The following is a 12,553-nucleotide window of genomic DNA, read 5'->3' as shown; positions in this document are numbered from 1 at the left end:
AGGAATGCCCAGTATGTTCTGTGTTGCTAATAAGCACTAAGTAACAAATATTGAGGTAAGAGTCATGATTTAATCACTTAATGTTGCCATTAAGTTTCAGAGTCAGTAAATCTAGATAATAAGCAAAAAGGTAGATCTTTATTTGGCATTGAAAGTGCTTAATAAAGGTGCTTGGACCTTTCTTAGCTACTGTCTTTGTGAAACTGTGTTTTATTCTACTGTCAACCAAGAGTTTAATTTGGGCTTATTAAGTAATTGCTGGCACATAGTAGCACCCATATCAAAACAGTGAATTATTGAATATTTTTAAAGTTCTAATTGCATTTGGGTTTGCTTTTCTTTTCAGCAGCTAACTTGGCCAGTGCAGCAAAGGATGCAGCAGGTTCTAGCGTTATAGCCATATGTTCCTAGCTCACTTTTAGTGTAACACTCACATCTGCAGTGACACAAAGTTACGGGTGCTTTGGTGGCCACATCACTCCAGCTGCTGGCAAGAATGGTGCCAGTGAGTGTAAATCTCACCTGTATCTGTATTTTATGTGACTAACCATGGGGTGCTTAACATCAGAGTACCTCTTTACCACTGTACATCTTTGTGCCGTCAACAGTTCTTTTCATTTGAGAGTTGGTGCCCTTTCCTACCTTCAGAGTGCAGCAGATGGATACATCCCTTACCCTTCTTGTCGAATCCTTCCTGCAGCTTCTTCACGCAGTGGCCATGGTTCGTTTCTCCTTCAGCTCTCATTGCAGTCACTGTCTCTGCTGACATCTCACCTGTCTGTCCTGTTCCTCTCCATTTGGCTGCGTGTGAGACTAATGCCTACAGACAGTGTGCATGCACCTCGTGGCTTTCTAGGGTTGTCTCAGTAGGGCTGAACTGTTGGGAAGTCCTCTGTCAAGCTGTATTGGCAGCTGAATTATGCCTCCACGAGAAATCATGATGTAGTTTGAGAATAATCTGTATTCTGCAAGAGTATACTTGAGTTCCAACAACTGAGCTTGCTTTATGGAGGATGCCTACCCAGTCTGAAAGCTTAATATCGTGAATTCTGTGTCCATTAATTGAAAATAAAAGAACAAGCCTGGTGTGTTTTGGTGGGTTTTTTTTGGTTTGGTTTTTGTTGGTTGGTTGGTTTTTTTTTTAAACTGAAGCAGCAGGCAAATGAGTCCCTAATTTCCAAAAGTGAGTGAATGTATTCTGCAGTCATTTTCTACATTGCTTGGTTCTTTTGGCAGAAATGGATACTCCTACAAAGTGGCAGTGGCTCTGTCCTTATTTCTTGGATGGCTGGGAGCAGATAGATTTTATCTAGGCTATCCTGCATTAGGTAAGTTTATTTCTTATTTTTTCTTTGAGGTAAAGCTTATTGTTAGGACTGAGTAGTATGTGTAGACTTATATTTTGAGTAATGAAGGCTGACAGTCATCGTTTTAATATTTACAACTAGAATCCTTGCCTTATTGTCAAGTAAGATAAAATCCTGCATTATCCCAGCCTGCTACTAGAGTAAGTGGTGACAAATGGATATAGAGCTGTCCGACAGATAAAATCCCAGTGAGCAAACGTGATCATTGCTGTTCGTAGTTTTGCTTTACGTTTGCTCTGCATTGATGTTTACCACAGCATTCTTTGAGAGGCACTGAAACAGAAGTGGTTTTGACTGATGTGCCAGCTACTCAAATGATGCTTGATTTTACCAGGAAAACGGTGGACAAACTTTACAGTAAACCTCACGTTTTGGGATGTGGAGTTTATCCTGGCAAATGCAGACTGTCAAGATAGCTCTAAGTACTAACAACAGTTTTGCAGAAGCTGGGACCTTTAATACGACCTACCTGTGGTTAGTGTTTTTAGGACGCGATTCCTTTGGTGATGGTGCCACTGGCATTTAAATTATGGCAGTACCTCGGTATGTTAGAGCTGTTTGCATGGGCTTTGTTTCTGAGCTGCACAAAGGGAGTAAATGTAAGTCTAGATAGCACAGAGCAATGAATTGGAAAAAGCTGTACATGTTACTGTCACTTCAGCTGGGAATTTTGAGTTTCTGCCCATTAAATACAAACCCTTAGTTTTTTTAATAACATTATCTGTCCTTTTCAATAATCTTATGTTAACATCTGTGTCTTTCTTTCCCTGACATTCTATAATTAGCACTTATTTTGTCCATCTGTTTCACAAAAATAGAGAGTTTTGGAAGCAGTCAATAAGGTCCACCTTTTTGTTATACCACTGGATTTGGAATAATAATTGGTAGTAATTATTTTGTAATATAGATTTATAAATCTTCCATTCTTGTATAGAATTTCTTTATGGGTCATGCTTCTTAATGCTACTGGAATATACCATAGCCAGCAACCAAAGTTAAAAGACTTAAACTATTTCAAAGTCAAGTTTTCAATCTTTTGAAAGGTGAAGAAGATAAAAGCAAATAGCTAAGAGTAGAAAAGAAAAAAAAGAATGAAAACCAAGAAATTGGATTCCTTGACAGTGGTTGATTGGGGATTTTTTAGGTCATACATGCCTTGGCAAGAAATGGTAAAGAAAGATAATAGCATTGAAATATTTTGTGCAAGCCTCGTGAAGACTGTAAATGCTCTTTGCTTTATTTTGTTGCCTTCTCTTTTGCTTAAAGAGAGCACAATTACAAACAAGCTTTGAATATGAGAAACCAGGAAGGCAACCTCTTCCTCTCCCACACATGAACTAAACCATAAGTTATTACTGCCTAAGAGCGCTGTTTTTCCCTCCATGCTTTAAAGTGGTTTATTTTCTCAGTGTGATCTGCTCGTGGGAGGGGAGTGAGGAGGAAATAAAAAAATCAACTTTACCCTGCCCTCCAGAAGCGTATGCCAGGTTCAGAAACTGTTCTCCTATGTCCAGTAACATAACAGAGTGGCCAGTTCCTCGAGTAGACTGGAGCTGTGGCTGGGACCAGCAGTGGTGAGAGAAATGCTGGGTTCCTAAAACGCCAGCGGCAGTGAGGGTCAGGACCAGAGCTGGAGAGGAGATGATGTAAGGAGCATCCCAAATAAGTATCTTAAATGGTGACTGATAACAAAGTAAACTGTTCACTGGTTTTTGGCATTATTTAATCGTTTTAACTGCTGTTTCCTAAGGCTAGCAGTTCTTTAGCTGGCTGTTCCCCTTACGTTTTATTACGCTGCTGCCAGTTCTGATACCCAGACTAACTGTGTCTGCCTGCTGCAAGTCTCGTGCATCAGCCCCTGAGAACAAGTTGTTTTAAACAATGATATGCTTAGTGTTTACATGCTTAAGTTGCAGTATGCACATAGGCTCTTCTTCTAATCAGCTGAAAGTCCACTGTGCTACTACTCTTTCATCTTTTTGGTCATTAGGTGTATTTTCCTCTGTTCTCTCTGACTACTGTGTTGTTCATGGAGACATTATAAACTCTCCCTGTGTTTATAAATCAGGCTGGTTTCATCTTGTCAACTACAGGAGCTATATCCAGACCGTGGGGTGCTCTCCCTGCAGCGTGCACACAGCTACTCCCCCACTCTCCTCCTCATAACCAGGGCACGGGGAAGAGGAGGAGGTGGTACGCAGGACAGATTGCAGCTTCTGAGAGAGGGGGAGCACCAAGGAGGAGGGGGATGCCAGGAGACCTTCAAGGGTTTGACCGAGAGCAGGCTTTGCTGTGTGGTTTTAAGACAGGTATTACACAGCACAGCACAACTCGTGGCTGTGGGAAGAGATGCTCTGGCTGATACAAGCGCTTATGTGCACTTGCAGCCCAGAAGGTCAGCCGCATCCTGGGCTGCATCACAAGAAGTGTGGCCAGCAGGGCAAGGGAGGTGATTCTGCCCCTCTGTTCTGGTCAGACCCCGCCTGCAGTGCTGCATCCACCTCTGGGGCCCCCGATATAAGAAGGCCATGGAGCTGTTGGAGTGGGTCCAGAGGAGGCCACAAAGATGGTCGGGGGCTGGAGCACCTCCCCTGCAAGGACTGACTGACAGAGTTGGGGCTGTTCAGCATGGAGAAGAGAACGCTCCGGGGGAACTTTATTGCGCCCTTCTAATTCCTGAAGGGGTCCTACAGGAAAGCTGGGGGGGAACTTTTTACAAGGGCAGGTAGCGATAGAACGAGGGGGAATGGTTTTAAACTGGAAGAGGGGGAGATTTAGACTGGATATTAGGAAGAAATCCTTCCCTCTGAGGGTTGTGAGGCCCTGGCCCAGGTTGCCCAGAGAAGCTGTGGGTGTCCCCTCCCTGGCAGTGCCCAAGGCCAGGTTGGATGGGCATGGAGCAGCCTGGGCTGGTGGAGGTGTCCCTGCCCATGGGGGTTGACCTGGGGGGACTTTAAGGTCCTTTCCAAACTAAACCATGCTGTGATCCTATGACTCTGTGATCAACGTGGTCTCTCTTGCCTCAGAAGCGTGCTGGCCCCTGTAAGCGCAGTAAGGAGGTGATTTTTAGCAGGGAACTGTGCTTTCCCCGTACAGCACAGCTTACCACTGACTCAAACGCAACAGCAGTGCTTGCCTGTTCACACTGTCTGTGCCTGGGTAAAGAGATGAGTGTCTCCACAATGCGTATCTCGTTCCCAAAATAACCTGGATGTTTGCCTAGCTCAGCTCCAGTATTATTTATAGTGCATATAGTACTCATTGTATTATTCATTCTACAAGATACTACTGATATTAATCAAAAATAAAAGTTTTAAGACAGCCTCCTTCTTCTGAAGGCATTTTCCAGATGAAGTCTGCCTTGCATGGCAACTTCCAATGAAACATTTATCTGTTAGTTGCTATTCCCTTCTATTTTCTATTAATCTTTCATTTATTCATACAAAATAGAACATTTTGGAATACCAGTTAAAAAGAAGTGTTTATAGACACATACATATATTCAAAACAGATTCCTATTTCAGCAAAAATATAAAAATGATACAAAGGATTGTCCTCCAAAGTAGCATGTTCTGAAAATCAGATCAGTGTGTGCTGCAACTCGTGAAATGGCAGAAAGTCTCTTTCAACTCATAAGTAAATTTTGCAGCTCAAGTTGGGATTTCTTCTGTCTGTGCCTTGGTCAAAGAAAGAAAAATTTCCAGTAATGTGGTTGCCAACTTTGGCCTTTCCTTGTTGTAAGAATATTTACCTGTTAAAAAAATTAAATTGTTAATCTTTAAAGTGCATTCAGGATACAGAAATAGGAATAAGTGGTTTGTTTTATTTTCCCTAATAACTAAAGATCTTTAGGTCTGTTTCTGGATGTGTGTATATACGTATTTTGTGGGATGGGTTGAGAGTTGGAATGTGATTGTCACCACAAACCTGTGAACTTCGTAAGGACTGGCTTAAAGCTACAGTTCAATTCTGTTTTCCTTTTTCAGGTTTGTTAAAGTTCTGCACTGTAGGGTTTTGTGGAATTGGAAGCCTAATTGATTTCATACTTATTTCCATGCAGGTAAGGCAGGGCTTTCAAAACAAGATATAAATCTGTGTTTGTTAAAGCTGTGATTTGATCGCTAATTCTCTGTTAGCATTTTAGCCTTAAGAGCCTTTGTGTATTGAAAAATCAAGGCATTTATTTTAGCTCTGTTTGTAGAGTATGGATACAAAATATCAATATATTTGTTCTTTGAATTAAAAGTCAGCTCAGCTATCTATAAATACTTGTAATGAACAGCTTGGAAGCCACAGAACCATAAATTCACTTTGTCAGCATGTTCACGTGACGCAGTGTTGGAGTTTGCATGAGATATCCTGAAGTTCTGCGTTTGCACGTGCTTTATCATGACGGAGCCCCTCGTCTGGGCTGTCCACGCCGTGCGCAGGAGAGGAGGCAGCGCCACTTTTCTGCCTGCTGTCTGAACACGGGTCCCGCATCGCCCGAGAGCTGTGACTGTGGGATTCATGGCAAGAAATCTGCACCTGGGGTCACATCTCATGACATCATGAAATTGCCAAATGGTCTTATTCTACTGTGCGTCCCTTTAGCATGAATTACAGATTGCCTGTGATGAACTTAAAATGCATTGAGGAGATAGGAATTGATTAAATGGGTTTATGGGTTTATATAAAAATAATTTTAAAGTGCATTTTTTTGTAAATACGTCTTTTAAAGTGTATGCATTCTCAAATTCCTTTCTAGGTTACCACTGTTATCTTGTCAGATCTCTTACAGACACAGCTGAGAGTATCTTTCATCTCTCCTTATTCATCCCCTTGCTGACCCCACATCAATTCAGCGTTTCCAGAACAAAAAAGCCATAATCTTCTCTCCTTCCCTCCATTCCTTACCTATGCAGTATTTCAAAGATATTTGTCATCAACCTCATTCTCTCCTGCCTACCCTCCTTTGTTCAACAAAAGTGGTTTGGAGCCTGCTCATTTGTTAACCTGATTTTGTGACTCAAATCCTCATCGGCTTAACCTAGTACCAGCGCCTGGCTGTGTAATTTGGTTGATTAGAAGCCCTAGGGAAATGTTCCTTCTGAGACAGCGCTCGCTAAAATAGTTAAAACTACAGCATAACTTCAAAATAAATCTAGTTTCTGTTTGACTAATTAAGCATGACTAATTTTATGATGGGAAAATTAGCAGTAATTGAGATGTTAGCACAAAGTGTATATTTCACTTCGCATTGCAAAGTCTCGGTTCTTTCTCTCTCGTAGATCGTTGGCCCTTCGGATGGCTCCAGTTACATTATCGATTACTACGGAGCGAGGCTGACGCGGCTCAGCATCACCAACGCAACCTTCAGGAAGATGCAGACCTATCCCTAGCCCTGGCAGCAAGCGGCACAGCTGCAGAGGTGCGTTTTGTGTTTACAGACGGATCCAGTCGTCCGCTGGAGTTGCAGATTTATCAGTTACGCTTCACCAGAACCCGATATTAAATGTACACTGAACAGAGATGATAAAGTATGGAAATTCCTCAAATGAATGGGTTTACCTCACAGGTTTCTTTGTGACTGCTCTGTTTTCGTGAGCACGTCGTTTGTTGCCAAGTTGTACCATTTGTGAACTTTTGCAGTTTGCACTGATGTTGGTCTGTGTCTGTAAGTATAATTTAGGGGGTTACTTAGAGGTGGAGAAAAGAGTTGTTTGGGACAGCTGTGCTTATCCTTAGTCCATGGATGGGTCAGGATTACACTTGGGATCTATTTTCATTACTATGTGTGGCAGTTTGTAAACAAACTTAAATACCCCAAACCACAGAAACTGCCTTTCTTTCCATCCTCTTGGTGCAATCTCGTGCTGCTGTATCCTGTGAAATTCTGTGAATTGAAGGAATGATTTTTGTGAAGTTTAAAGAAAAATTTCGGTCAAGTTGCAAGCTTTGGTCAGTGCTGATCACCAGTAGAAACATGAGTGGATGAATGAAAAATAGAACTGTAGATGCCACATCACAGAAAAGGAGGGTGGGTGTTGGGGTGCCCTGAGGCTAGAAAAGTCTCCTTGTTTTGATTTCTTTTTTCCCCTCCCTTGCAACCATCCGTAGTGAAAGACATAACCTTCTTTTTCTGAAAAGAAATTAGTGCGTGTGTTTTACAGGTGCAGAATGTCAAAAAAAGTGAATTATTTGTACAAAGAAAGCCTTTAAAAGGTTCTTAGCTTAGATCAGCTGTGTTTCGGTGAAATAAACTCTGTCCTTCGAAGTTGTTTGACCAAAGTCTTTAGGACAACCAAGACTTACCTAGGTGCTGCTTTAAAGAAAAGTATGTACACAGAGACAGAAAACATTCAACAGAATCTTCATGTTATTTGACCAGTTTTTAAACACTCCCTTTGTCTTTTAATGAAGACTAGCAGTAACTGAGTCAGAAATCCACGTGACATAAACTCTAGTGGAGATTTTTTTCAAAAATGTGGACTATTCTTTTGTTTTTCAGATGAAACTTTCAAAATGTCACTAATCACAGAATCACAGAGTGTTAGGGATTGGAAGGGACCTCCAAAGCTCATCCAGTTCAATCCCCCTGCCGGAGCAGGAACACCCAGATGAGGTTACACAGGAAGGCGTCCAGGCGGGTTTTGAATGTCTGCAGAGAAGGAGACTCCACAGCCTCTCTGGGCAGCCTGGGCCAGGGCTCTGTCACCCTCACTGAGTCCACAAATGGTATTTTTAAGGGAATTACAGAAAAACGAGATTCCTAAATTGATTTTTTTGAGGTGCAGCTTGTGGGTTTTGGTCTCTTCTAAACCCACGTTACGACTGGTGCACAGAAAGCTTTGTAAAGAAATGCCATTTTTTTCCCAAAGCAGCGTCACCTGACGTATCACGCAGTGAGGGCGCACCACAAGGAGTACTTTGTGCGTGATGTTAATTCTTTCCTTCGCACAAGACAGACGTAGTTCTGGAGTAGTTGCTGATGTGCTTCACTTGTGGGTTCGGAGAGACAAGAGCGCTCTGTCGGCCTCGCTCACTTCCCTGATACTTGGAGCATCTCCCTTTTGTCTTTCACTCGCTGGACAATGCTCTTTTGTTGCCTGAAATACTTGCAAAAACAGACAGGAAGTGGGCAGAAAATAAATGTCTGAATCAAATAAAATCTCATGGCTCAGACCACCCTGTGACTTGTCTGCTTTTTGGTTTCTAACCCTGTTTTTTTAATATAGCTGTGAAAATAGGAAGGTACCATGGCTGTTATAATAAAAAAATAGCCTGGAGCAACTCATCACACAGGATTTCATCCTAAAATGTATCTCTGTGTGTACAAGTAGCAGCGGGCTTGACGGGATGATTTCACCAGTCCATCTTGTACTTCATGATCTGTAAAATGCTATGGGAGCTATTTGTGTGAATCAGATGAAAAGATGATTAGTTGTAAGGTCCATCGGATAGTTTGTTAATCCACAGAGCCAGCAGAGAGAAAGGTTTGTTATCCCAAGTCACAGCGTTTCTGTAGGAACAGAACATGCATCAACCGATCCAGGAGATACAAACTGCCATGGGATCCATCCCTCCTGATGCTCTGTTTCTCACACCGGTGCATGCTCCTGTCAGCACTGCCCTGCTTGGTCACAGCACCCAGGGGTGACCAGACAGAGCGATATTCAAACCTTGCCAAAATGATCTTTCTCTTCCCTTTCGATGCTGTTCCACTTGATCCTCTTATCTTGCACTAACAACTTTCCTCCTCTTTCACAACCCTCTCCTTTGGCTGCAAAGCCTTTTAGAAATGAGTGCCACAAATAGTGTGACCTTGGGAAACTGTATTGGATACCGCTGGAATAACGTTCCATATCTGCACATACATATCTGCATTTCTAGATGTTTGTTTAGCTGGAGTTTAGAGAGGGTTAACAGAGTACGCAGAGAGTGCTGCAGGGCCAGGAGAGAGTTAGTGAGGTCTCTGTTTTCATCTCATAATTGTCAGCTATGGCATGTTTACCATAAGGGCTGTGAAAAGCGTGATGTGAGATGTAAAGCTGTCCCACTGTGTTAATAATAAATTGGCTACGGTGATATTTATCAAAATGTCTGTCCTACGATGATTTTCTGTGTCGCCGCCTGCTTTAGCTTTCTCCTGTCAATCAAGTTATCCATCCCGTGATTTTGGAGTTCTCATTGCTCAGGCTGCACTGAAGAAGCTTCTCTCTGGATTGTTTTCCCCAAAACAGTTGCAAAGCAGTACAAATAATTAGACACTGCACTGTGTCATCCTCCTGTCACGTTCCCAGATCAAGTGATATCTGCTGGCCTTGCAGGAATCTTCTCGCCGTTCCAACAAGAAGTGCTATTCTGTATCTGCAAAAATAAAGAATGTAAAAAGTAAAGGCCAGAGTTTAAAAAAAGAATTTGAAGTGCCTTGCCTTCACAAACCTGTATAAAGCTGTTCACTGAAGATGCTGCAGATCCACGCCAGGAGTTAAATCCAAATCTTCCCTAAGTGCCAGTACAGTTCAGTCGCTGCAAAAATGACTCCATAAACCTGTCCTTTTTGCCCCCCTTTTTTATGTCCATTTTAGGATTTTCTGCAGTGTGCCTGACCATGATCTGCAGGAGCAGCAGCTGGCAGAAACATTCGGCTTTGGGCACTTTGCATCCACGCAGTGCAGAAGTGGTTGTACGTAGGTGTGCTTACTGTATTAATGCATTACTCTGGGTTGCTTTTGTTCAGCGAGGGCAACCCGTGCATCTTTCACTTGTGTTTAGAGCTCGTTTTCCAAAAGAACTTTCCAAATTAGTTATATTTTAGAAGAAACTCTCTGAATAGTTATTCCTCCTGCGATTTAAATCACATCTAGGCCATGGCAGCTTCCCGTGACAGTATTTACTCTGTTTCCCTCTCCACCACCACCCACCACTTACTACATGAAGATATCACTCCTGCTTTCAGGACCTGATAACACCTTCACCGTTAGGTTTTATGATGTTTCTAAAGATGTATTACTGTACGTCTGCCAGCACAACTTCTTGGCTCCACAGGAAGGTCTTTGTGTTTGAAATGCTCCGTTACGATTTTTTGGAGAACATCTGTTGTCACCCCATCAAGAATTATTTCCTTTGTTCCTCGAGAGTATACTCGTTTCTATTTGCTTACACAGCTATGTCTGTTCAGTCTTCTCACATCTCACCAGTTTTGGTTGGGTTTTTTATTTTTATTTTTAGATTCATTAGGTGTTTGGTCCATTTCTGCACCGAGAGCCATTCCTGTTGCTTGCTCTGCAGTTTTCAAACCTGCTTCCTCCAGAAAATGATGTTGAATGCAGTCAGGTTGGGTGCTTAAGCACCCAGCTGGGGAGACGCCAAAGGCAAGATTTTGTAAGCATCATAGGAGTGTCACTAATTGTGTGATTGCCTATTTTGTCACTAATACATCATCCAGTCTTTAAATTCAGTGTCATCTCGACAACCTCACCCTATTCATTATTATAGATGGTCACTGAATGGCTTCTTTAAGAAATGCATCATTTTAATTCATTTAAATAATGCTTTTTAACCAGTGACTATGTTCTGGGTTCAACCTGCACCAGAGTCTGCCAAGGGGTGAAATACAGGAGATTATTCTGTTTGCATCTTCTGCCTGGATCTGAGGAGAGAAAAATAGCTTAACTTTAGGCATATGCTTAAATGTTTTGCTAGACTGAAATTTGATCAAGACTCTTCCCACTTTCCTCCTCTCAATCCATCTGTGTTACCCAGAGAACCTTTCTAATCTCTGTGAATTATAAGAAAATTGCATTCCATGTGGAAACCTTAGCACTGGCAGTGTAAATGGGGAATATTTCCTACAGCTCCATGACATCCTATGTGTTGCAGCTTCTTTTTTTCCACCTCCAAGCTGATTTTTGGTTTGCTTTTCTTGACGTATCAGCTCTGTTTGTTCATGTGTCAGCTACCTCTGGACATCCTGCCCCAAGTTCTCAAGTACCTCTGGGAGGAGTTGGACTCCTCAGAGCTAAATCAAGTACGTAGTGATGTCACGGCATTGGGACAGGGCATCTTTTATATATATATATATATATGTATATACACATGAAGCAAAGATGCACTGGGGAGCAGTAGATGTCAATAAGGGGTTGTAGGCTTCCCTTTCTGCAGAAAGTCTGAAACTTAAACCGGGGTTGTCCCTTTGCCTTCTGCTTCCTGAAGGTGGAGCCAAACCCCCTATCAGGTCTCCAAATCTCCCTAAGTTGTTCTTTATGGTACCGCAAGGACTGGGCACTCTGGTGTTTCTCGGAGCACACCAGAAAGTGGATGTGGGGTTTCTGTCTGGCCGAGATGCGTTTTGCACTGTGCTCACTCTCTCTAATACTGTAGCAAAGGGAAAGAAAGGAAAGACAAGAATAAAAAACGCAGTCTCGGTGCTGTTTGTACTGTGTGTGGTGAAGACCCAGCTCCATAAACTCCCAACAAAAGAAAGTGTTTAAAAAAACACTGCTTGTCTCAAATGCAAACTCAGATTTCTGATTCCTGCTCTTGGTGCTTCATTATAATCTCGAACGTACTTGTGCTGCGATAATTCGCCATTCTCCATTTGAATGGCTGCTTTCAAGACTGCAGTGCTCTCTCCGAGAAGCACAGTTCTCAGGCTCTGCAGATGCATATGACACAGCAGAATTTTCAGCAGTATAGAAATTATAAAGATCAGTTTCCATTACTGTAATTACTCTATAAATCCAATCTTTAAGAGGCTTAGAACAGGCCTATTTAACCTTGGTTTGAGCCGAGGCTTCGTCCAAGTCTGGTAAGTTCAGCACCAAATTATTTTTCCTTTTTTTTTTCCCCTTTTCTCTGCAGCATCGTAACTGAGCGGGGAGCGGGGAGGGAGATGGATCCCGTGCATCCTCTGCGCTCTGACGGGGTGGTGGCTGTAATCAGGCGTTTTAACCTGTCCCCATCCAGCAGCAGAACTAAATGAGATGCACGGATCTTTACATCTGCAAAGCACCGTTTCTCCCCTTGGAACCTGTGGCTGCCTCTCACAGCCGTGCTGCAGAGCAGGTGTGGGGGACGGCTCAGAGGCAGAGCACAAGGAGAAGTGCTTGGGTAAACCATCGTCCTACGCTCTCTGGAGAGCTGTAGCAGCAGATCCCATTTTTAGGGCATTTGCATCACCTCAGTGAAAGCCAAGACTGTGC

At 42.6% G+C, this 12,553-nt stretch overlaps 1 protein-coding gene across 1 annotated transcript in view; it reads left to right on the top strand.

The window, feature by feature from the left end:
- TM2D1 (TM2 domain containing 1) overlaps positions 1 to 6,874 on the top strand; it is a 13,285-nt gene extending 6,411 nt beyond the window's left edge. Inside the window, exons 4-6 of the mRNA XM_010179067.1 lie at positions 1,237 to 1,328; positions 5,354 to 5,427; positions 6,638 to 6,874. Coding sequence (XP_010177369.1) covers positions 1,237 to 1,328; positions 5,354 to 5,427; positions 6,638 to 6,748 — 277 coding nt within the window. The 3' untranslated portion in view covers positions 6,749 to 6,874. The remainder of the gene's footprint in view (positions 1 to 1,236; positions 1,329 to 5,353; positions 5,428 to 6,637) is intronic.
- The last annotated feature ends 5,679 nt before the right edge of the window (positions 6,875 to 12,553 follow it).

This window comes from Mesitornis unicolor, unplaced genomic scaffold (assembly GCF_000695765.1).
Source record: "Mesitornis unicolor isolate BGI_N332 unplaced genomic scaffold, ASM69576v1 scaffold13292, whole genome shotgun sequence".
Taxonomy (NCBI): domain Eukaryota; kingdom Metazoa; phylum Chordata; class Aves; order Mesitornithiformes; family Mesitornithidae; genus Mesitornis; species Mesitornis unicolor.
The sequence above is the reverse complement of the archived record's forward strand: the minus strand, read 5'-3'. Positions and strand labels throughout refer to the sequence as shown.